General features: G+C 39.0%; 1 protein-coding gene across 1 annotated transcript in view; it reads left to right on the top strand.

The window, feature by feature from the left end:
* Positions 1 to 22,990, top strand: part of khdrbs2 (KH domain containing, RNA binding, signal transduction associated 2) — a gene marked incomplete at its 3' end in the record, with an annotated part of 65,722 nt that extends 42,732 nt beyond the window's left edge. Inside the window, exons 5-9 of the mRNA XM_080036655.1 lie at positions 7,913 to 8,037; positions 9,638 to 9,827; positions 20,117 to 20,199; positions 21,023 to 21,081; positions 22,896 to 22,990. Of these exons, the coding sequence (XP_079892781.1) occupies positions 7,913 to 8,037; positions 9,638 to 9,827; positions 20,117 to 20,199; positions 21,023 to 21,081; positions 22,896 to 22,990 (552 nt within the window). The remainder of the gene's footprint in view (positions 1 to 7,912; positions 8,038 to 9,637; positions 9,828 to 20,116; positions 20,200 to 21,022; positions 21,082 to 22,895) is intronic.
* Between the last annotated feature and the right edge of the window lie 3,402 nt (positions 22,991 to 26,392).

Below are 26,392 nucleotides of genomic sequence, written 5' to 3'. Positions count from 1 at the left end.
GGAGAAACTTAGCAATAATTAATGTGTATGTTGTGTACTCTTGCTGAGTCTAAACTGTAAATATTAATCAAGCTTCGCAAATGTGACAAGCCTAATCGAGGAGTTGTGCTGCGTGAGTCTTCTCTCTTGAACTCCATTACTTTTCTCTAACACCGAGCTAGTGTTTTCACAGGCAAGTCTGCTCCCTGGGCAGTTCATACCCATCCGAGTTCTTTATACACTGTCTGCCAAAAAAAACAAGTAGAGGGTTATTAATCTGTTCCCCCGGTGTGTTAGTGTTCAGTCGACATATCTCCCGTATCAGATTGTCTTTGTCTTCAAACAGATGAAAGTCTACAATAGGATGGAACATATTTCATAGGGAGTCAGGTCTAGTAAAAGCTCAATAGATTTTTTTCTCTGGAAGCTTGTTCAGATTGACTGTAATAGTATTGAAGTGTAGACCGAGGATTGGTATAATGTTGACAGCATCAGAGCAGGGGCTGAAATTCAACAACATTGTGACTCGACGTCCCCACTCAATACCTTCCTGCCTCTCTTAACATTAACTCATGAAGCCACAACATTATCAGTGAGTTCAAACTGTTTGCATGAAAAGTTTGGCCTTAAAAAAAAAAAAAAAAAAACGTGCTCCGTGTTGCTTGCATCCAGAGCACATAGTGGAACTGGTCATCCAGAATGTTTTGGTAAATCTTCCCTTTACCTTTGCTGAGGTTACATTCGACAGACAGTGGTGTAAATAACACACATTTTCTCTGAAATGCTCATTTGCTTGAGCCTCTCATTTGTGCTCTGAAGCATTTTCCAGCCTGTTCTGGTCATAAAAAGGTCAGCAGGCTTTTATGGTTCTTCCCAGATCAGCAGGGTTTTTTTGTATTGGCGAGGGGAGGGGGAGGGATTCACTGTTTATTTAAACTGCAGTAAAATATGCTTTACCTCCACACACAGTCTTGCCAACAATATAAATATACTGCTGGCAGAGAGCCTCAGTGCTCGCTTCACTGCGGTACCTTGAGAAAAAAAATGTATTGTGTATTCTAATGTATTCGTATAAAAGCGCTGCCATATTCTGTAATTAGTGTGTGCACACAGGATTCGGTTGTAAATGTAATTCCTTTTAAATAGGTGCACACATTCAATAAGCACAGGCTGTTTCGGCTAGACAAAAGTTAGAATCTTTTATGGAGATCTGCCAACAGAACTAATCAGTGATGACAAGAAAAGAACCAATTCCTTTAAATGTCTCTAACTGACAATGGGGCTGAAAATAATTACATTGGATGAGTATGCACCGTACTGTATTTGGATGCATCCAAAACCAGTTAGCGGCAGGTGAGAGTGGACAATAAAACCCTCCAAAGCGGATTTTTATATTATATCTGCTAATACAAACTGAAAGCACTGGTGCTGAATATTGGGAGGAAAGGGACACATTAATTTACATTATTTAATGCTCCTGGATTATAAATTATATTCCCTTCCTTTATAGACTATTGTCTTTTCCTGGCATGGTATGGACAACCCCCAAACATTGTGAGTGAAGTTAGAAAAGGGGGAAACAGCATTTCCTTGTCCCTAAATTTAACTACTAACGCCATCTATTTTATAGCATATTCTCTCTGTTTCAGGGATCCTATGGCTTTGCAAATAAGCTGCACATGATGTAACCCAGCAGGCCTCTGTCAGTATCGTGACAGATGTTCCCTGCCTCTGGTTGAGAAACTGCAAGAGCATCATGTTGTTTACCTTACTTTATTGCTGCAAGATGGTTAGTGTGTTGTCAGAGTGCAAATGAAAGTGAACTGCTAGTGGGGATGAGTTTGGTTGAAAATAACCAGCATGCGTTAAACAACTTGTTAATATTGTTAATTATCACTAAACTTGTAGTTTAATTAAATAAAAACACTTAGATGAATAATAAATAAATAAGTACACTTTTCAAAAATACGCCCAACAGGCAGGATAATGTACATTTGGTTATCCAATTGGAGCTGAAGGGTAAACTCCTTCAATTTTAAACATCAAAGTCTGTTTACAGCTTTTAGGGAGTATTACTCTATGTAAAAAATAATAATAATAAAAATAAAAATAGAAATTTTATAAACCCTTTAGTGTCTCCAGAGGAAACTGTGTCAAGTCTGATAAAATGCATCAATTGATGTCTATTGAGTCGGCTCTGGTTGCGTCTGAGGAATACAAGTTTGAAAGTAAAATTCAAAAGTGAAAAAGAATGCATGTTCACTTGCAGCTTGAGGCTACATTAGCCGCTACTGGCATTACAAACAGCATTTCTCCAACCGCGCTGTTGGTGGTTGACAGGCTTGAGGAATGAGGAAGAAGGTTTAAGCGGTCCACTGTGAGCGATTCAAAATTGACGGACTACTCATTCATTGTACAAGACTTCAGTTTGTTGTCAGCTCAGCGTGTAAAAGGTATAATACTAGTTATGATGCGGCTACAAACATGCTTGGTTTGAGCATTTCTAGTTTCTGTTGGCCCTCCAGGAAATCTCCCACTGATTCAGTAGCCGATCAACCCCTTCTGCTGAGACATTATTGGTACGGAAACCAAGCTAATCTTAAAGTGAGGAGCCCGTCATGATCACAGAGACATGTGGCTGCCTCCCACAATGCCACATGCGTAGTTGACTTACTGCTGGTTGCAGCAACAAAACAAAACAAAATTTACTCTATATACTATAAGTATGAATCAGAGCATGTGGGCTGTAGTGAGCATTGCTTCCTTTCATGAGTACTCCTCTCTCCTAACAAAGTAAAAATACAACAGCTATAGAGGGACATCACCCAAATGAAAATGAATGTCTTACCCCTATAATTTAACAACACCAGCTTCTCACATGAGTGCACATTCATGCAATGGGAAAAATTAATATACATAAATTTTTTTCTGATTTAAAAAGCCCTGTCCACATTTTTCTTTCGTTATAAATTACAATTATTTTAAAATGTACATGACCATTTCCAAATTTTTCCATGTGATTGTTCAGGTATGTTGTGTAGTTCTGAGCATAAATTGAACACACAGGCCTCCAAGAATTGCAATCTGTCTGACAGTGAGCTGTATCAGTTGCTTCAGCAATCAGGAGGAGTAGGCTCCAAAAATGCTGTCTGTGCTGTCATCTCAGAGTTATGCAACTTAGAAAAAGAAAAAAAATACAAAGTCCACACAGGACCTTAATGAGTAGACTAACTGTATGTACAGGCTGAGGATGAGAAGCATTGGAGAAGGACGGGTGAGCGTGCTCTCAACTGGATGAGCTTTTGGCCTTCAACTCGGGCCAAACTGCAGCAGTGAGTTTTAGTGTTTTGGCAGACAGAGGGTGAAACAGATGCTCGGGCAAGATATGTGGTAGTAATTTGTTTTTCATGCATTAAGTCAAATGTGAAGTCAAACAGAAATAAAAGTGCCATTAAAACTGACTCAGGCCTGCTTGTGCTCAAAGTTAATGTCATCGATTTTCTTTCAAACGACCTTAACAAATGAGCCTGAGCTCCAACAATGAAGACGGGTCTGCTGTCACAGAGGCAAGCACGTGTACACAGTCATCAGCATTATTATCTTCAGCAAAGATACAGTACAGGCTGTGCAGGTGTTCTTAACAATGCATGGCTAATTTTTCTGCGGAAATGAGGGAGTTGCAATATTTGTTGAGTTCATTTGGAAAGAACTAGCTATGGGAAATAAAACATTCCTTACTATGCATAAGTAGTAGATTATGTACTCTAATAGCATACAATATATGAATATGTTAAAAGTCCAGTGTGAAGTGTCACACTAAGGTTCACGTATGCTTTTCTCAATCCGGAATTTGTATTTGATATCAAACCATCCATGGTCACAAAGCAGCATATGTAATTGACGATACAAACACATTTCATAATAATGAAGATTTATATATGTGAACTTTGGGTATCACAAAATACAAAAAGTCCAGATGTTCACCCAACTACTGAAAATTAAGAACAGAAATGAGCTGAAAAACATTAGAAAACTTCACCAACATTATATCAGGATGAATGTTAACTGCAGCAGCGTGGTTGCCCATGTGCCTCTGGATCATCCGGCCTGATGCGCCTTCGGAGGGAAAGAACATCTTTCAGTGGGTTGTTGTGCCACACAGCCTGTACTATGATGCATTTTCAGACCTCCTTTAGTTGAAAGAATAGTGCTCAGACACTGGCATTTGCGCCTCTCCACCAGTTGTAAAGTAGTGCACTTAAAAATGTGTAGCCCAAAGAAATGCACCACGCTCTGCTTTTTCATGAAGTGTCCATATCTTGCTGCTTTTAAAACATTAAATTAATTGTGGTAGCAGCATTTGTCAGAACCGTTTGTGTGCATTTGGACATTGACATAGATAAAATATTTCTTAAAGAGTGAAACCCATCAGTCGAGGGTGCCATTCCTGCAAGTGGAGTGCATGTTTGTAAAACCGTATGACCCTGCAATTTGCATGCTGATGTCGACCTACGTGCCTTTTGTGTTCAATTCTGCCCAGCCAGCACTGCGGACATGACACTTTGTAGAAATACCTTTCACTAGATATGATAGAGGCTTGGAGGTTCTCTAGACGGATGGGGAATGTGCAAGTCCTTTGCTTCTGCTGATCTAACACAAGCTACATTTTGACTCACATTTTGTTAGCTTTTAATATAGGTTAAAAGGTGATGTGGGTTTAATTTAGTTAACCCACATCACTCACTGTGCACCATACATTTGCTCTACCCCTGAATATACTGATTTTTTTTGTGTCCTCCAAAAAAAATATTCATCTCCTGACACACATTCGTCTTCATATTTGATAATGGTGATCTCATTATAATAGTGCCCCTGTTAGTTGATAATAATCCAATAAAGGTCACAGGATTCATTCAAAAGCTGTGATTTATTTGCTGTCTTTGGTTGTTTACCTTTGTAATATTTTATTTACTCTGTAAAATCCTATCACTAGATGCCTCAAGGTCTCAGCAGAGGTTAGGCTTAAAAAATATGTTTTAATTAAACATTAAGTCCATAGAGGTTATCAAAGAATGATGAATACATGGTGTATTTATGCCGGGGAAATGTCCAAGGATGTAAGAGCTAAGATAGTTATTTTCATATTTCATATCACTGTGGTGCATGAGCCAGAAAAATGCACAAGGCAAGAAATCAGTCAACACAGCCGGTAACAGAGAAGTGTAGCATGTAGACCCAAACACAAAAGGTGTTTGGTTTCGCCACGCTTCGTGTTCTGACCCCTGAGAGTCTAACTTTAGCTCCATCAAGGGCATTGTGTGTGTGTGTTCAAGGTCATGCATGGTCCGGATTAATCTGGGTGAGCAAACAGTCTGACCCGAGAAGCCTCATCATGGGGTTTATCTCTGTGTTCTCATGTTAACGCATCTGTCAACAGTCAACTTTTACAAGCTATGGCATATTTGTTGCACTTTGGATAAGCTGCTGGCTTTCCAATTAAAACCCCTGCCAGTCTCCTTCAAACCAACAGAACGCTGTAGGCCTTATTAATTCATTAACAAGAGAGACACTGTGCTGTGTGTCAGATGTTTTCAAAAGTCTAGCGTGGGGAATTTCTTTTCTTACATGGTGTCAAAATCTGTTCGACATAAGGTCCCTGTATAAGACACATATCCGTTTTATTACTGTTAAAGAAGAGCCAATGTGATCTGGAAGATTTAGTTTATTTCCAGTGTTACTCTCTAATGCATTGTGTCTAGCCTTGAGGTGCTAACAAACATGTTGAGTTCATTTCCCTCCTCATACATTTATGTTTCTCGGCTTGCTATACCTCTCTTGGTGAATACCTATTGAACAGTGGAAAAGTGTGACACCATTGGCTGGATTTGTATATCGAGTGCATCACATCACAGGGACTGACCGGTGCGTGAAAACCTTGCACCATAAGCCAAAACAATAATGATTGGCTTCTAAACATATGTTGAACTCAGATTGAAAGTAAACACAGAGGAACTTTCCCCCTTCAACAGAGGAACAAGACAACAGCCTGCGGTAAAAGTTTATGCTGGAAAAAGTATCCACCAACAGTATGCATGTGAAAAGAAAGTTGCAAGAAGATTGTGAATTAATATACAGTGTGACTGCTATAGACCTCTGATATGAGCATACACAAGGAAAATAGTAATAAGCAAAATAATTGTGATTCAAGATATTCTTAAAATGGCTCTTTCACATACTGAAATCATTTGACCTTACATTTTGTTAAGAAACTGAAATATCTACAGATTGACTGATCTGTGCTTCTTACACACTCCACCGGCTTATTAATACTTTGGGTTTATTTGAGTTAAATTAATTATTTTGAAACATTGATCTCTTTGTGGCCTCCCTTTTTGTTGCCAGGCTTGAGCCAGGCGGTAACAAATGGGGGCTCGCCCGGGATAGAAATAATGGATATTATCGAGTTATTTATCTAGATTGATATTAAAATATGTTATCCTCTCATCACTAATACTGAGTCTACAAGAATGTTTTACTTTTCACATGTGTGAAATATAATAATAGTTATGTCCTTATGACTTAGTGTGGGCTTATACAGTAGATCCAGTAAAATGGACCTACACAGAGTAGCATGAAAAAGGAAAGGTAAAACCAAAGTGAATCTTAGATTACCCTGAATGTTTGCGCTGTAATCTAACCATTGCAGAGCCTGCACGCCCATTAATGTTATTTCCCTCCCTCATCAATGCTCTCTGCACAGAATGAACTGCCATGAATCAATGTGCGGTTCATTCACGCTGAAGGATTAACACTCTCACAACGATGTCCACGTTGTGAAGGCAATACGGCATTACATGGATCATGTAGACCCAGGGAAATCATTTTCAACTATTACAGAGTTTTGAAAAAAACTTACTGAATGAAAGTTTAAAGTCGGTTTTTAATGTGTTGACACATGCGAAGTGTGTTGGCCTTACTTGCTCTCCTTTCTTTGAGTGACACCCAGCCATACAGTCAGAAAGACCAAACACAAAGTTACAATATGAGGCTGTCAAAAACATCGACCAAACCAAGAAATGGCTTGCTTGCCTCCATTGCTTTGTCGTCATTACACACAAATATTTAGCCCGGGTGTTCCAAATCTTGTGGGCTTTGCTCATGTGTCTCTGAGAAATAAGCCTGTTTAACTGTCAGCAATGACAAGATAATGAGTAATGTTTTGTCCACTCCCTTATCTGATGTGTAATTGATCCGTATCGTGTTTGATTACTGGGTTGGAGAAAACGTTCGGTTCAGAATCGCAAGATAGCGATATTTCCATACAAAGTTGTTGAAACTGTCAATTACAGGCCGTCTGTGCCATCAAAAATAGATGTTTTTCTCCAGCTTTAAAGTGGGAATATGTTTGTTTATTTGTTTATTTATTTATTTATTTAATTCCCTTTTATTTATTCCCTTTCACTTTTATGTCTTGTTTCTTTACAGCAAACAGGTTTGTGAAATCCTTTAGAAGCCTTGATAGATTTGATTGGTTAGATTTTATTGACCAGGGGGGCAATTTGTTGGTACAGTAATATTAAATAATTAAATTTTCCCACTTTTCTCTTTTTTATTGCTACATACTGTAGATACTGATAACAATGAAGACACCACCCTTTTCAGGAAAAATAATAATTTTCTTTTTCTACATTATTAATCTCTCCTTTTTGCTTAAAAAAACAACCAAAAGATAGCTTTATTCATTGAGTATTCAACGCTCAGCAGCACCATGCGTTTCCTGTGTATGTGTGTGTCAAGATCATTTTAATTCGATGACATTTGCTGCTGTTATGAACATCTGTTCCAGTCGGGAGGCACATTTCCTTGTTCGGTTTTTTATTCTACTTTTCTTTTTATTTTTGTATATGAGACATGCTGTGTTTTGTTCCCCCAGGACTACAATGACGAGATCAGACAGGAGCAGCTGAGAGAGCTGTCCGTATTGAATGGCTCTGACAAGTCGAGCAGAGGGAGTGTACAGGCGAGGAGTATACGACCAGCTAGCACAGCATCCACAAGGTAAAGCACTGAAGACGTTTACAGGCTCTGTAAGATTTTTTAAAATTTCAAAACACTTCTGTATAGCTGATCTTCATACTTGAATTTTTTTATCCTACATGTCAAGATTAAAAATGTGTTACTACAGTAGTAATATGAACTTACAATGCTCATATTCAATTAAAAATCAGAGGATTGCTGTATTCCCTTTTAAAGGTGAAGCCATCGATTCTGGGGAATGCTTGTTGGCAAAATAGCTTTTTATCAAAATCAGTGAATATCTCCTCACAATCTGTGGCTACCTGTTTGTGTGGCTACCGGGAAAACATTTAGTGTTAATACACAGCAGGATGTAGTTAATAGTATAAACAAAGTATTTACTTTTCGTTTTTCTCCAGTTATTTCTTCGTGATAGTTCAAATAGATGTTTTCCATGTACTGTCGCTCAAGGGGATTTTTAGGATGTAGACAGAACAGGCTACAAAACACAATGTTATGGAGCATTTGATTGGCCCAGCTGTGCGTGCAGCTGCTGGTGTGAAAACGCCTGCCTCTTCCAGCTCCATTTAATTTTTAAATTTTTTTTGTATTACCAATAGTCTGTATCTACCTGAGCCATTGCCTTGGCTGTCCCTCAGGAGTAAGCAGGTAGAGTTTGCCATGACAGCTTGGCCTAATTCAGGCAGTGCATGTAGATGAGCCTAATCCAGTAGCAACCTGGGACGCCCCAATTTAAAGTCACCACCACCACCACTTCCCTACCCAGATTTCTCTCCGTATGGCGCACAGATAAGCAATTATTGTAAATCTCCATGAAAGATATGCACCACCAGTAATTCCCAGTTGAGAGTGTTTGTATTTTTGGATCACAATGAGCTGCTACCTAGCTAGTGAAGGATGTGCCAGAGGAAGAAAAAGGCTACACTAGCCCACCTACATCATGCTGCTGTTTAAATGTGTAGTTAGCAGACAATAGAAGGCTTTGCAAATGCTAAATCCCCTGTTGCGTTCATGTGGTTCAGCTATACTGCAGAGTCACACCTCCAGAAAAAGAAACAATCCACCTTAAATTTCTCATGCCTGCCCAGGGCCTTAGGCGTCTAATGTCTCTCTGTTGGACACCGTTAAATAGGTCTATGATATTTTTGAAAAAAATATACTTCTCTGACTTCGGGAACGTCTATACAACCTTAGTGTCATTCGCAGCTTTAGGCATGTGGGAGGTGTGATTCTGTACAAACTTGGGCCAGATACGGCTCAATTCTGTTGCTGAAATACCAAGCTGCGTCCCACAGGCATTTTTTGCAAGAGCTGAGAAAGAAACAAAGCGACACACACATCAGCCCTCTCTGATCACTACAAGATCTACCTCGGTGCCAGTGGAGGTTATTCTTATCTTGTCTTTTTCACCCGACAGCCACCGACTGACTGAGGCAGCCCTTGCACATGTGCAGCATACAGTATATAAGGGATTTAACAGATTTCTTACCTTCTTCAATCCACTTTGTCTCTGAAAATCCCTGCCGCTTATGTCTTCAAATGCAAGCGGACAAAGTAAGATTCTCAGTGCAAATTGATGTCACTTTTCTTTTCTTTTTTGTCCTCTTGCTCGCCTTACCAGGGGCCACAGAGGCACGGGAAGAAACACGGGGGCACCTCGGGTCACGTCTGTAGCAGCACTGGCACACAACAACCTGCCCACGCCTGTTTCAACGAGGGAGGCACAAGCTCCAAGAGCCAGGGGGGCGGCAGGCAGCGCTGGATACAGGCCCCCGCTGTTAGCCGTCACCCATGACTCATACGACGACTATGTAAGTCCAATCCTCTTTTGCACACTGTGAAAAGTAGAGCTGATAATAATTTTGCTTGAACTGTGTGTAAATCAGACTTGGTTTAATCCTCTTTCATGTGATCTGGATGAGTCGTGCTTTGCTTTGCATGGAGAGGTAGGAAAAAAAGGAGGGCAAGCAATTAAGTCGTTGCAAAAAAAAATATATATTAAATAATTTTAACTTTAAAAGCACACCACACATTCTCTAATGATTTTGGATCTTTATCTGGGCACAACATTGAAATCATCACGCTTGACTTCAAAGTAATCCGTCGTAGTGAACTCACGGTATGTTTAACAGCATTTTTTAATATAGTGAGTTTGATGTTGAAATTATAATAGATGTAATGTAGTCAATGTAAATATAGCCTTACTTTTTGGGTGCTGGAAGGTTATCAAATAACTACATTAAAAATAGTGAATTAAGTCTACCTTAAAGCTGGGGTATGTGATTTCTGATTGGTCAAAGTTAACATGAGCTGTACACTTTGACAGCGAGGCTCCGATTCTCTGTTCTTATTGGCTGTTGGGACTGTTCATTCACTTTGGCACAACGTTGTTGGTGTATACTGGTCAGGGAGGGACAATAGGGGAGGGACCAAAGAGAACAAGTGGAGCGGTTGAGGTATTTGGATTCGAATCTCTATCCCAACTGCCATTTTCTCCCCAAATCCTCCACCCCAGCTTTAAGGCATGCCAGGGTGCTTTGGGTCTGAAATCCAAGTTTTAGGTTAAGCTTCCAGAAACTCATTTCCTTAAGACAAATTAAAAGAAAACAAGCTTTGGTAAATTGTGAATTTGATCATTTGTTCATTAGAATCAGTGCCTGGGGAGAGCTCTTCAATCGGTGTCTTCTTGCAGCTATATATTTTCATTCTTGAGTGAAATGAATGGACACCAATGGTGTGAAGTAGACACATGTGATTAATTAAATAAAATACATACATACAAGACAATCCTGTAAAGAAAACAAACACATATGCTATTAACCTACAGTGACTTTGTGTGTTTTTTTTAAATGTTATCACAAACCCGAAACTCCATTGTGAACAGCTGCAGCATTAATATTCACAATGAGAACACTCCACTTGGAGGTGTAAGTGGTGCTTTGACCAGCGGTCGATAAAGTATTTGTTCACATCACTTAAAACAACGCTGGGATCCATATATAAAAAAAATATATAATAATAGTTCAGAGGTACGTCTTCAGATCTTTGACATTTCTCAAGGACTACTCAAGGTGAGCTGTAGGTTTCATCCAAATGAAAAAAGGCAACATTTTTCTCTAGTCTATTTCCTCAGAGCCTTCCTGCTACACAAAGCCCCCATGTGTGCTGGCAATTGAAGATTGGGCTGTCTGCATGGGGAAATGCACAAGCGCAGTCTCATTACCAAACCAAATTGAGTTCTGATGTAGAGCCTGTGTATTTCTGAGGAGTGAAAAAAGGCAAGGCATTTTTATTCTCTTTGTAATTGGAGTTGGGGAAGAGGGGTGGGTGCGCAGAGACTAGGGGATTATGGAAAGAGGAGTTTGTCATGAACATTTCCTTCCCTTCCTATCTCCCTTTGCCTTTTTTTTCCGGTACAGTGCACCACACAGTTTTCTTTGAGCATCTTTCCAGAATGTAGCAAGTCCTCTTCATAGAAAGTTCTGTTTGATATTTTCAATCACTGGGCTTACAAGGGCGTTGTTGTTCTACTAAAAGACACATGTAATGTTCAAGCTACTGAAACACGGTAACAGATCGGCGGCAGCGGTCACATCGTTGCTGCTTCATCTTGTGTTTGTCTTTGGGAGAATACAGTGTCGACCGTAGTGTTTATGGGTATCATGTTAGAGCGCTGATTGATGGACTTTGTCAGTCCGTCTCATAAAACTGATACGGTGAGAATGTCAATAATTGTATCTAATCGGGGGTGGTATTGATTTAAAACTACAATGGAACACATCAGGAAGCCGGTGCTTATCATGTGTCATTGTTTGCTTCATAATTTATGAATGTAACGTTTCCCTCGTTATCTTTCTCCCACAAATCTCCCCCTGCCATATCCTTTACACCAGCGCTCTTCTTTGCTGGTTTCCTTTGTGACTTTTGTTGTTCTGTGGGCAATGATTCAAGTTGGTTTTTACCATTCAGGCGAACAGAGGGCTGCACTCACTGAAACCACACAATGCAGCCCTGTCAGAAGCAGAAACAAACTTGCTCTCCTAAGTGCTTTTTTGACGTTTCTCTGTGAAGGTATTCAAGGACAAACCGTGGTGAGGTCTCTCTCTATTATGAACGATGTTTAAGGATTAGGCTTTTGATATTTGTATATTTGTTTGTTTGCTGTAAACAAATTCCACCAGAGTACTGAAAGACATTCAAGCAAATTATTGGTTTAAGTCTTTCTTTTGGATAACTTGATAGTAAGACAAGAAGATATATCCCACCCTTATCCTTTAAAGGCTACAAACAAGCATCTGCTTTACTTGACAGAATCATAAAGCATGGCATTTTAGTAGATTGATTACCAGTAATTGACATGATTCATTTTGGCATGAAAACTAAAAATAGTCCGTAACTCTGAGAAAATATCTTATTTATTAGGGGTATGATGAACATTTTACTATGAGGTTTCGTCCAAACCCTGTATGTGGATTACCTTCATCAAATAAAATAATAAAGGATTTATCAGATGGTATGACGGAGCTATCAATGACTGAATAAGACTGAATTCTCAATGCAGTTTGGATCACTGCATATCAGAGTTGCATTGTCCCTCATCATTTTATGCACAGTCAACACAACAAGTAAGTTATTAAAATCGCCGGCCGCACAATCTTCGGGCAGAAAACCAATTTGCATTGGATTGCTTATTCATTACCTGCACTCACAGCCATGTGTTGTTATGCATGCATGCAGTGTTATGTGAATGACTTGTGTTTCCTCCTCCGTTTGTATCGGGGTGAAGTTCCCATAAACAGTGCCTGTTTTTTCCGATGTGGAGCAGGTCATCATGTAAAAGGGATTCTTGCGGAGACTGTATTGATTAATGGACTCTTGTCATACTTACAGCGTAGTAGTAAAACTAATACAGTGACAGTGACCATTTTTGCACCTCTTTAAAGGGATAGTGGCAATTCATATGTGAGGTGGATTTGCAGTGCCTCACCTTGGATACTTTAGAAAAAATATATATTTAGGCGTAACCTCCATGGAATGATCTACAAATATTATTCAAGTCAAAATCTGCAGTATTGAGATTGATGATGTTCAGGTTTTTTTATTTGGACGAAAGATGTAATAATTTGGCAGCAGAAGTGCCACCAAATCATCTTCCGTGTGTCTGGCAGATCTATCCGTCTCATGCAGTGAAGTGCCAGTGGGATTTTTTGACATCAGGACAGATAAATGTATAAGCCTTTTTCTGTGATTCAGTAATCCATAAAGGATCAAGTGCGTGTGAGGCCAAATACCCACAAAAAAGTCAGTTCTCCTCTGTGTGTTCCTAACATAACTGTCAGGGCCATCGGGAACAATTGTATACTCACAAATACATGGTGGTCAAGCTAAGCACAATTACTGTCTCATGCTTTCTTTGTTACCAGTAATGGAGGTAATGAAAGATACCATACATTTAGATGGATTGAGGAAGGTGCATTTTAATAAACACATTCTGAGACGAGCATAATTACAAATTCAATCAGTTAATGCTACTTCATACAATGAATAGTTATCATGTAAATAAACATCCTAGTTCTTGTGGATCACTTATGTGAGAAATACTTTACTAAGAAATGTGATTTTAGGTGTACTGCTGAAGTCCACTTCAGTAGATGCCGTTGTGGCTAAAGTGTTAAAATTGCTCAATAATAATCTTGATTTTGGGAAGGGTTAATGTTAATGCTCCCCTAGATAGAGAAGCAGGGAGACGTTTGACTGTACTCAGTATGAGGTTGTTATTCTGAAAAGTGCAAATGGAGAGCAGAGTGAGATTAAAGCTGTGATTGATGGCATTTTATATAGACCGGGACCATAGCCTCAGCTTAATGTTAGAGATCAAATCCCATCTGGATCAAATCGTATCTTTTAAAGTCAGGGCTGGTGATAGAAGTGTGGAATCTTGGATTGATACAGGAGCCTGTCCCTGACAGCAGACCATGAATTGTAGAAATTGCTGGTAAAAAAAAAGAAAAAATGAAACGCAGAGCACAGTTTTTAAACCTGAGCCCTGCAACCATACAGAGGCAGTGTGGGAAATGCCATAATGTGATTAAACACAGAGCTTTGGGAGGCTTTGAAGAAGAAAAAAAAATCTAATCTATCTGCTGTTGCAAAAAGCAAAAGGACACCCTTTTGAAATTGTGCGGAACATTTTTGCCCCAGATCATCTATTTCATGAACATAACAGATGTGCAAGATTTGTGAGGTTCTGTGTATTCCGGAAGGAGAGCAGAGATTCTCAGACCACCTCTACGTGCATCTGCTGTAATTGCCTTGTAACAATAGGCGCTGATACACTGCTGAGTTCACATTTGTTAGAATAATTATGGAAATTCTCCATGCAGGACACTCCTGTTTATTAAAACACTTGTATGACACACACTTCCGACACGATTATTTAATAGGAGAGAAACTCAGGTGGCATGCATAATCAAATGTAACCCTGACACAGTTCAAGTTAATATATTCAAAAAGTAAATTCACACTGTAAGTGTATAACAGTCAAACAAAAGATGCATGCTGATTGATTTTGCACAGGTGCAGAGCAGCATTTATTCACTGAGACAAAAGGCTGCAAACCCCATTCTGCTGTGTGGAGCGGCATTCACAGGCAGCTCCCTATGAAGATCAGTCACTGTCTGGGGACATACAGGTTGTCAATTGATAATGAAGCACAGTGCTAAAGGGCCTTTAGATTCTCGCTGTCCTAATTACACTGAGCGAGGACTCTCCACCCTTGTGTTAACATTTTGATTTATTTCCTCCGTCTCGTTAGAAAGCACCATGGGTAATTGTTTTTACAGAAGAGTGTCAACCTGAAGGAATCAAGCCTCATTAATTAAGGGGAACACTATTTACTTATTGCACCTTGTCGAAACTCAATGCAGCCCCCGTCGTTGGCGTAAGTAAATGAGGTCAGGAGGAGAGGTATAATTTTTGTAAGGTCTTTGTCACGGCTGACACTGAATTCAAAGGCTTCGTCATATATTACGTGGTCTGCATTGCTTTTCCTTAACAATGCTGAACGTGCCCCTGTTAAAACATTTCACAAGAACATGGATGATTTAAAAGGTATTCATAGCTTTTATTAAAAAAAAGTATTCTGTAATTTAGGTCAATACATGTTTCTACTATAGTTTCAACAACAAAACAAATCTACTTGCTTTTTCCAGGGCTTTCGACAAAGTCTCAGTTTTGTGGTGTGTCATGGAGATAGCTCGGTCCTCATCAAGCATTTCACCGCCCTAATGGTTCATTTTGCATTTACACACTTTTACAGTTATGTTAAAGCTATAGTGCGTAACTTTTTCATATGAATGAATGCCGGTTACATTCAAGCCATCGCCAAACGAGTTGACATAAAATTGATTAAGCCTTCTAATGCTTAGAAAAAACCTGAGACTTATTGTGTAGATGCGCTGATAGTGAAATTACTCATGGGGGGGTAACAGAAGATATGCACTAATAGCTTTGATAAGTATATAGTTAACATAGTTGCTTAAATTTATTATTTATGTACAATAATGGAAATTGGAGTTCTTTTGAATTTTTACTTATCGTTAGTTACAAGGCTACGTTTGGCCATTTGTGCGTGATTTTTTTCCCGGCACCACCTGCTTAAAGACAGTGCCAAAGTCAAGTGCAGCATAAGTGCTTGAAGTTGAATTATATGGTGTCTGAGCTTCTGAAAAGCTGCTAGCTCTCAATTTTGAAATGATCAGCACTGTACCATAATTGACCTTGTTCCGAACTTGACTTTGAAGGAATTGGGCAGGGTGAGTCCTTACAAAGTACTTGAATTTAATATGTGAGAATGTATGAGTAATTTGGTGCTGCAGACAGAAACAACACCCCCTTCTTGAAATGCATACCATTTTTATGCAATGAGTCTATTCTTTCACACTGAATTAAAGTAAAACAGGCAGTCGCTAGCATTTTTCATCAGCTTATCACAAATGACTCTGTGACTTTGTTAAAAACTGTTAGTTTTTGATGAGTCTGTCTGTAATGGGGGTTTTCCTAAAATAACTTATAACCTTGTAATACAGTTACCTACTGATAGGCTCTGGAGGAAGCAGTGTAAGGTAGCCTATTTAAGCAAGTTAATGTTGAATGTTAATAAACCAACGTAACCATATTTGCAACGGTCAAACCATGTACTGCACATTCATCTGCACATAGATTTTTAAAATGATACTCAACAGTCCCACCCACACAAAGCTTTTGTCTGGAAAACTGTATTTTCCGAAGTCATATTGTTTTAGATGGAAAAAGCCTGAACTGGATAACTGCTGTGTCAGTAAGTGTAAACAACGGCATGACACTGATATAACTTAGTCAATACCTTCCTTGAGGTCAACACCATAGATAGTATATAAAATGGATGTAGCATCCGGGCTGAGTTATTCAGACTGCATTCCATTCTCCTGGCTTATGCGCCTTCGCCATCCTGTGAGATTTTTACTCCGCCTCACTCCTCTTGCCGAAATAGGGCATCGATGTGACGTCGGGGAAAGGGAGATACGGCCATCTAACTGACGTATACCTCCGAGGCGAAGTGAGGGACAACGGGCGGATAGCTGTCACTCAAGAGATCGCGCCCCTAATTATTCATACATTTTAACCTCTAAAAGAATATAAACTAGCCTGCTAGAAAAAAAATCACCCCCCTCAGTGTTTTCATGGAGATATGACCTAAACATACAGAATAGAATGGTTTTGTGGAACAGCCCGTAAATAGGTTTAATAAGACTGTGAAAACGGCCTGTTTAACAAGTGAGTCAATGAAAAATTGCTCACTTTTGGTACCACCTCGTAGTGGCCACCGGAAGCTACTGCAATGTTTGTCACTTCCGCATTGGATGCTGGTAGAAATTGCTGTGGTTGGGGCTTGGTAAACACACACACGCACACATACACATACACACACACCCACACCCACCTCCAGTTAAAAAACAGCTACACACAGTATGCTGGGCTAGGATATGTTCAATTGAATTTGCCGTCTCTATAATTCATGTATTTTGCATATCGAATGCACTAGGAACAACATTGCTATTTTGTCTGAAGGCAGCAAAAATGTCACTGCAGTTCAATTGTAAAATGAAAACACCCTTTCACCGAATATACCGCAAATAACCCTAGTTATACATGACTTCTCATAAGCGAGGGTTTTATTTTTATAATACATTTGACTGAAATGATTCCAGTGATTGCTTTACATTCATGGTCCAGTGTGGAGCAATTGGTCATGTGGGATCAAAATAAGACAGTCAATTACTGAGATATGCAGGTCTCTGACTCTGCCTTTGTGTGAAAAGACTCAGGAAGTAAATGGAGAAGTATTGGATCCCCTGAACAACCTTAATCCCTGACATAATCCCTCATTTTAATTTAGTCAAAGTCATTTTCCTACCAATAGAGCCACGCAGGAAACTGTTTGAATCAGCATTGCCCGACAGGAGAGGGAGCACAAGTGCCTTTTATGTCTTTTCTTCTGTGTTGCTGCACTCGATGTCCTTCACGCCGATGTCTGCTCTTGTGTCACAATGCCTTCACCTGAAGCAGCCACACCTCCAAAAGATGTTATTACTCCATTGTTCCAGCCAGACATGGAGGAATAATGCAAAGTTCGAGACCAAGTCTGGCATTAACCAGCTTCACTGAGCCTTCGATGTATTTGGTTCTGCTAATTTTACAATGCTTTCAATCTTAAAAACTCTTCTGAGTGAATCATGGAGCTTGAAATGCTCAGAATAAGAAAAGAGGAGATCAGATCCTGATGAAAAACCAGCATGAGCATCACTTTAATCTACACTAAATAGCTTTACTGTTTTCGCACACTTTGGCCTCAATCCAATTAAGGTTGTAAAGGTCAAGCTGTTTACTTGAACTGTTGCTCTGCTGAGATTGATTATACCTGCTCATATGAATAAACCATCTCACAGAATATTATGTGGAGTAGGTTATTTAGTGGAGTAGAACAGGCCATGAAAGGGCTAAGGTCAGGTATGTATTTAGATAATTTTTTTATGGATTTAGCAAGGAGCAAGTTCTAGTACCTAGATACCTTAAATCTATCTCTATGTCTGTCTTTGTCTTATCTTTGATTGAGTATTACTGTTCCCCCACTGAGTAGTGCCTGCAGTCTTTCTTCCAAGAAGATAGAACTCCTCTCTTTGCTGATCTGGGTTTAAGCAGCTGGACAATCAAAGGATATTATTCTGTTTAGGGAAGTTTTTGGACTATTAATTTAACTGCAGCTGTTGAAGTGAGATGGACCAAAAGTTGGACAAAGGTGAGGCAGGGGGACACGTCCAACTGATGACCCTGAATGATGATCTAACGCAGGGGTCCCCAAACTACGGCCTGCTGCCCGCTTTTTATTGGCCCGCGGCCGATTTTAAAAATATAATGTAATATGGCCCTTTGAATTTAATTTTTTATTATTATTTTTTATTTTTTGCATTTCTTAGTTAACCCACTAGTGCAGGTGTGTCAAACACTGATTGATTGGCCCGTGGCACATTTTAAAAATATAATGTAATATGGCGCTTTTAATTTTTAAATAATTTAAATGCACTCATTATATTACAGAGAAATATGTCCCATAAAAGAAAATGAGCAACAAGCCCATCCCAGAGGACCCTGCATAATATTTTATTTTAAATTAATATTATTATGGAAAATCTATGCGTCCTTCTCCAATAGCTTCTAATTCATCTGACACAGTGTCTCCATTTTTTTTTCATACAAAATTCTTCAGATTTAGCCTCTTAATTTCCCTCTCAAAGTGCACCAGATTCATGCATTTCGCTTTAAAAACTTAAAAAATCTCCCGGGGGGGCATACCCCCGGACCCCCCTAGGAGGGTCGGGACCTCGGCTGGATAGTATTTTCACCCTGCTGGACATTGGACGCAAAGGCAGATAACACTGGGTGTATCATTGGCATATAAACAAGAGGGGAAATGTGTCTGTTTAATGTGCAAGGAAAGTGTTGCCGTGAAGAAGGATTACAATTTACGAAGACACTATGAAACTAAACATCAGAGCAGCTACATGTCCTGATAAATGTGTTATTTTTGCAAAGTGGCCCGGCCCTTCGTAGATTTTTCTGTATGTGGCCCTCAGTGGAAAAAGTTTGGAGACCCCTGATCTAACGTGTCCAATGGCAGTTTATGCAAATTACACAAGGCTAAAGTGAAACGTTTTCATGCATGAATAGCCAGTTTAATTATACAGTGTTTGATATTCAAAGTCTCTTCGCGAGCCCCTCTGTGGCTTCTTCCTCTGACCGAGTTACAATGGTTACTTGAAAACTGGGTTACTTGCATAACTGGGTTGAGTCCTCAGTAGATGTAAACACTCAAGAATTGGATTAACAAAACAGCAAAAATGAAGGATCAAACGAGTGATTTGAAATAGGATTATTATTATCTTTACACTGCAAACATTTTAAACCCACATCTGATGCAACAGTGATACTATCAAACACGGCGGGGCGGATTGTTTTCTCTGAGATGGAGGAGGACAACAGCTCTGTGTGTTTATAAGAAATAAACTGTAACATAAAGGTGATTTACCAGCTACACAACTGCAGAGCATAGTCTTTTATTTTCTTAATGGGGTTTACCAATACTTACAGATGGGAATGTTGTCGGAGAGACATTCTACAAAGCATCTATACAACTCTACATAAAGTAAGGAAGTATATACTGTGTGCCACATGCTGTGTAGCCATTTTATTGTTATTGAACATGACTGTGGTTGCTACCAGCCTTTTTGTTCTTGTTTCTGCAGTAGTTACTCATCGATAGTTGAGATCAATATTGCAGTTGGTGTCCATTAGGCCCCGCTAGTGAAACATGCTCCCCCCAAACCTTAATCAATAATCACTGTTGGACATACATTTTTTCCCCCTGTTTACACATATGGGCACAGAGCAATGGACTTTGCCTACGGAACTAAATATTGATTGTTTTATTATGTTAATTTCTCAACCAGTCAGACCGGATAGAGATAAGGAGACATGTCAATGCTCACTGCTTGTCTCCTCACAGGGCTACGATGACGGCTACGGTGGAGAATATGATGACGAGACTTACGAAGCCTACGAGGATAACTACAGCAATCAGTCAAAGAGGTGATGTTTACACACACACACACACACACACACACACACACACTGATTAAACAAAACATCATCATATGTCTACTGTTACTTACAAAACACTAACAGCATGTGAAAGGTCCACTGTGACCAGCTGTCTTATAGAACCACACTGCTACATTGTTACATACATACGGTTAGACCACCACCTAAATCATTTTGGTTACACACATCATTTAGCCTGAACGTTTAATTAGCACATTGTATCCTCAATTTTGATAAAGTACAAGCCCATGTGATTTTTATATTTTTCCCTTTTCATCAACAAATCAAATGAAAAGACCAAAACCAGCAGTGACAAGATCCCACACTGTCTGTAATAAAGTTAACTCCTCTTTGTTGTCATCCACAAACTATTACAAAACACACCAGTGAGCCACACGGCAACAGTGGTTAATCACATACTCCATCCAGCTGCTTTGATTACTCACTAGAGCTCGCCAATGTGTTTTAATCTGCAGCTGAAAATAGTTGCCAACAACATGCAGCATTTACGTGTGTGTGTGTGTGTGTGTGTGTGTGTGTGTGTGTGTGTGTGTGTGTGTGTGTGTGTGTGTGTGTGTGCGTGTGACCTTTTTTCATAGTGAATAGATATGTGTGACCATGTCTTCAGTAGGAGCAAATGGACTTGGGTGACACAGACAGCGTAGATAAGTTAGAAAATAGAGAGACAGAAAACACAATTGTTTGTTTTGTTATTTTTTCCATGCTTTAATTTGTGCCAAAGAATGAAATGATGAACAAATACAGCCAGTTGTTCTTTATTTTTGACAGATGTTTTTCTTTTTTAATTTAGCATATCAGACTATTATGAATATGGACACGGGACAACTGATGAATCCTACAACAACTATGGTAAGTACAGCTTATATTGTTCTCAGCAGAACCGGTCATCATTGATCCAAATATCAGTGACATGCGTTCCGAATCGCATACTTTCTACTATTATATAGTATGTAGGAAAAAGATTTAGGATGTCCCAATTTTTGTGGCCAGATTAAGGATGGTTAGAATGGATCTTGGGCGGATGTCCTACTTCATCCGACTAAGATTGTTAGTGTTGAAAACTGCATCGTATTTGGGCGATTCTGACCCACAATCCAGTGCGCACGTGAAGTGACGTCCCATCGACAAAGCCTCCATATGAAAAGAAACGGGGATGCGACGGATATAAAAGCAAGAGGCAAGATCAAGGCACAATGTTATGATGAAATAAGAGAGTAAAAGTATGTCCCAATAGTATGCATACTGCATCCTAACTAGATTATTTTTATCGTCGAATCTAGTATGTAGAATAGAAAAAAGAAAGAGTATGCGATTCGGAACAAAACCATGGTCTTTCAATGCAGCTTCTCTCTCTCTATGTCTCTCGCTCGCGCTCTCGCTCTCTCAAAAACTAAATCGCTGAATAGTCATTCAAGTCTTTCTCAAACCGAAAATGCCCAACATTTTTTATGGTTTTCTGCTTCTCAATTGTATGTGTAGGAAAAAATCTCAAGGTCATTGTATCATCATTGTAATGTTAGTATCTTTGGTGGTTTTGGAATTTAAGTCAGACAATCAAGCAATGTTGAAGATATCGCCATGAGTTTTAGGAAGTTGGTTAGGTTTTGCTTCTGACATTTTGAAGACAAATAAATCAGTCAAAGAAGTGGAAAATGTATTGGGAAGTTTATGTGATAATGAGAATCATTGTTAGCTGCAGTTCCACACTGCGTAGGAAATTCCGGTATTAGATTGCACTGTATCTAGTAGCATCAGTTTTGTAACTATTGCAGCCCATTTCTGCCACAGAAATATCTACAACCCATTCAGAATGTGATAACAACTCCTCTCCTGAAAGGTTTATCCTTGTGCTATCCTTATGCCTGACTCTGAGTAATATTTCAACAAAACAAACGGGTATCCATTTTTATTGTTAAACATATTGTGTCAAATGTGTGGAATCAATGAAGAATTTTCAAGCCAACATTTTTGGGAAACATACTTTAACATTTTATTTTTTAAAGAGTATTGGTCACACAATCCTGACTGATGCTTCACTGAATTTTTAAAGATGTTTCAAAGCAGAGAAACAAAGAAAAGCCCACTTATAATCATCCTAACCCAGGGAGCTGCTCCTGCAGGCTTTTTCTCAAACCAATAGGTTAAAAAAACATTTGAAAAAAATCACCCAAAGTGGATCTAGGAGGTTGTCACATGACAGCGGCCATGTGCAGGTTGCCATGGCGGGTTTGCAGCCTCGTTCATTTTCAGCGCAATGAATTGTGCGCTGGGGTGTTGAGGTCGGACTAAACCAAAAATCAGAGGGGCAATGATTTGATTTTCTGCTCCATAAACACTTTCTTATTTGGAAGCGGCGCAATGTGCCATGCAGTGGATGTGAGCACATCTTTATGTTATTTGGCTCAATAAGGGAAGAGGCTGCTGACAGTCAGGTCTCAGTGCTGGTCCAACAGAGGCCAAAGAGCTTATGAAATTAATTTTCCGCAAAGAGAGAAGCTTCTCTCTAGCATCTAACAATTTTCTCGCATGGATTTTCTTGTCTTTGGTTAAATAGATTGTGAGAGGATGCCCGAGCTCGTATGTTTGATGACTTTGTGACGTGAACTTTCAATGCAGCAGCTTTCTACAATGTGTTCTGAACTTTTTTTTTTTTTTTTTAACAGAAGAAGAGTGGGCAACCACGCGACACAGTCTCAAAGCCCCGATTTTACGGCTGACACAAAGGGGCTACAGAAAACATCCCTATGGTAGATACTGAAGGTGCTCCAGATATGTGACCTCCGATTTCAAACTGTTTATTTAAACTTTTTTATTATCTCACTAAAAATGTTGTAACATATTGCTTTTTCTTTTTAACATTTTGAATTAAATAAAAGAATATGCCAGTAAAGCACATATACATACACAAACTTTACCATTATTGCAGTATTAAGAGGTTTTTTATGTATTCATAAAGAATTGGGTCAGTTTTTGATATTACATTCGGTGAAATGAAGACCCACGTATCCATGTACTGAAAAGTTGTTCTTACAATTGGCCCTTTTTAAATACCTTTCATTCCATCTCTATCCACCTCCAGAAAAACTAGTTATTTCAGATTTTTGACATTAAACTTACATTTTAGTTTTTTAAATTATGAATCATGTCCAATAATTTTCCATTTATTGCCTTTTAATGCATCGATTGTCAGTGATAGAAGTACCTCTGTGATGCCTTTCAAGATGATCTACATCTTGGACACAATCATAGGTGTGATGTCTTTCACCACTCACTTGGAAGTTAATAGACCTAGTAGGGCATAGTACGTCACTCACTGTTTCACCTGCCAGCATCATTCCTCTTTGGTAGTTTGTTGTGTGTACAGTGCTCTGTGCTCCAGTGCGTCAGCGACATACAATCGAATATGTCAGACTTTGAGAGAGAGAACAAAAGGAGCTCTGACACACAGCTAGACATCCTTAGTCTTCCACAATGACACATAAAATGAGCAACAGTCTCATTTATCTCGTTTGAGTTGCCTCTGCGGTTCCACAAATACCACACAAGAATTATTCTCCAAGGAAAAACTGCTTATCTGAAGTCTGACAGTTTTATCCACATTTTTTAATAGTATAAAAAAAACGACACACAAACCCTGCTTAGTTCATTTGTGGGTCGCCCAAAATGACTTTACAAGCAGTATGATTCTTTGACCAGCCAGAGCCGCAGAGCAAATGTGATGCTCCATTCAAATTCAAAATGCTCCTTTTTCAACCTCTATCACTATTCCTCACAGTTCACTGATTGGTCAGGCTGTCGGCTCAGTCTGATTTAATTGATTCTATTCCTGACTAACACCTTAGAGCGATACTGGCCTTTCAAGACACACTTTTTCCCATCCCACATATTTATTTATTTCCTGACTAAGTAAAAAATAAATCAACGGCGTTTTTTGTGGTTCTTGAAGCTCCTGCAGTCAGTGCTGGTCGACTGTGGCTTTAGCCTGTTGCATGATTTGCAGAAGTCATAATAATGATGGCAGAAAGAGTGCCGCACATGACTGCTCTGAAAACAGATGATCTGATAAACTCCACTAAAGGCAATTGATGGAAGCAAAACCTTTTTGAGAAAATGAAGTACAGAATACAAAGTGACTAAATGACATTTCTTTTAACAAGCTTTAATGATCAGAAATCTTAAATCAATCCTCAATTTCCCCCCATAACGGATTGTTATATGAAACACTGGTGACTTGTTCACAGAGTTGACACCACAGACTAAAGTTCGACTAAGTTATATTTGGATTTTCATTGATGCCGGATGACGTGCAAAGCGCATTTTTTGGTTTGGGCTGGAGGCAATCAGCAATGTACAGTGTGTAATTTATGATGAGTGATTTGTTTTGTGTGTAATCTGTATTTGTACATAAAGCATTTAATAAAAACGACATAAACCCTTCATCACAGTGTGCAAGGCTCTCTAAATAGGTGGCTATGGAGCTATAAATTGGTATTTTGTTCCACAGCTTGTTAACATAACTGACGGCCCCAAGACAATTTAACGTCTGCTTTCAGGTATCAGCTAACTCGTACCATAAACAAAACACACCCCCCACTGCCTTGCCTCTTTGTTAAATAATTTATATTCCTGCTCAGTCGTCCTTGAATCTTTCATCACTTTCTTATTTAGAAACTAATGAATTTATTTTCCTAATCCATCCTCTGTAGTTTTACACCATTAAACAGACACTGATTGACTCAGAGAATGATATGGAGTTAAAAGAGGTAAGAAGTTATAATGTATTAAATATGAAGTTGGCTCGTAAAGAGCATAATGGGCCGTACATGATTTATATACTGGTGCTCACCCTCTGATGGTATGTGATTTCTGTGTGAAAGAAACAGTGCACTCTGTGTGCAGTGTCTTTTATGTGCGACTCATCAATGTATGTTGCTAACCTCTTTCTGCAATTCTTGTCATTTAACCTGAGAACGCTGTATTATGTACTGTCATTTTCCATTTCCTCATTTTGCTTTTTCAAACATCGAAGCTGGTGTCCATTCCGCGCTCTGAATTGTCTTTTTGTGATTAGTACACCTGAAGCCTGGCTCTCATTAAGAGTTGTAGATCACAGGGACTGAAAGGAAGACTAAACACTAAGCAGGTAACCCTAATAATAATACTAATTAATAAACCGTCAAATGCTAACCTCCACTTAAAAAAAGTAAACCTGCCCCTTTTAACCCGCTTTTAAATGCCCTGTTGAATTAAAATCGCTTCCTCCAACTAAATAGTTCACAAGGAATTCAGCTCTCAACTGCTACAATAGAAATAACACGTTTTCATAAAAGACACTTAAACAATGTCCGGCAAACTAAACTAAATCACACCAGTGATATAAATAAAATCCAAAAGATGTGTTCAAAACATCCTCGTAAAAATGTTATAGTATTTACAACACTTTAAATTGGTTTACTTTTTTTCACAGTGATGGAATGTATTGGCTGTTCTTTGCTTTATTCTATATTTATATATCACATTGCATGTGGCGTGTATTCATCTATTATTGATGATTCATTGACATATTCTTCATTGTACTGTTTTGTCCCCCCCCCCCCTGTAGATAAAGAAAAACACTATTGTGTGATTGGGTCAAAGCTCAGAAGAATTTAAAAGGTGAGTCACGAGAATGAATCTATTTGTATGCATGTATGCAAATGACATTGTTCTGTAGTAGGGCTCATCGAAAGCATCAGTGGTCAGCCGTGATTACTTTCAAGTGTTCTCTTAACTTTTAAATGAGACATAATTAACAGAAACTCTGCAGAGCTGGCTCAATGAGGCCTCCTTGATTGATTTCATTTTCCAACCAATTAGCAAAGACTTTAAGTTCTTACATTGACTCATAGCTAACAGGCTGTAACCTGCCCCCTATTAATGAGTAAGTGTTCCTTGTGATGCTAAATCACTGTTTATAACTGGACTTGTAATGGCGGGATTTAGACTAAAAGTTTTCTTGTGGCTCGCTGTGCGTGCACTGTTAAATGATTAGAATATAATTTCCACTTTGCTGCACAATCCCACAAATTCTCCATTAAAGCCCATTTATGTCCATTTACATTTAAGTGTTACAGTGCGCAGTTTTTATATCTCTGACATCTCATTAAAAACACAATAAAGC

The sequence above is a fragment of the Ammodytes marinus genome (genome assembly GCF_949987685.1).
Source record: "Ammodytes marinus genome assembly, chromosome: 11".
Lineage (NCBI taxonomy): Eukaryota > Metazoa > Chordata > Actinopteri > Uranoscopiformes > Ammodytidae > Ammodytes > Ammodytes marinus.
This window is presented reverse-complemented; position numbering and strand designations above follow the sequence as displayed.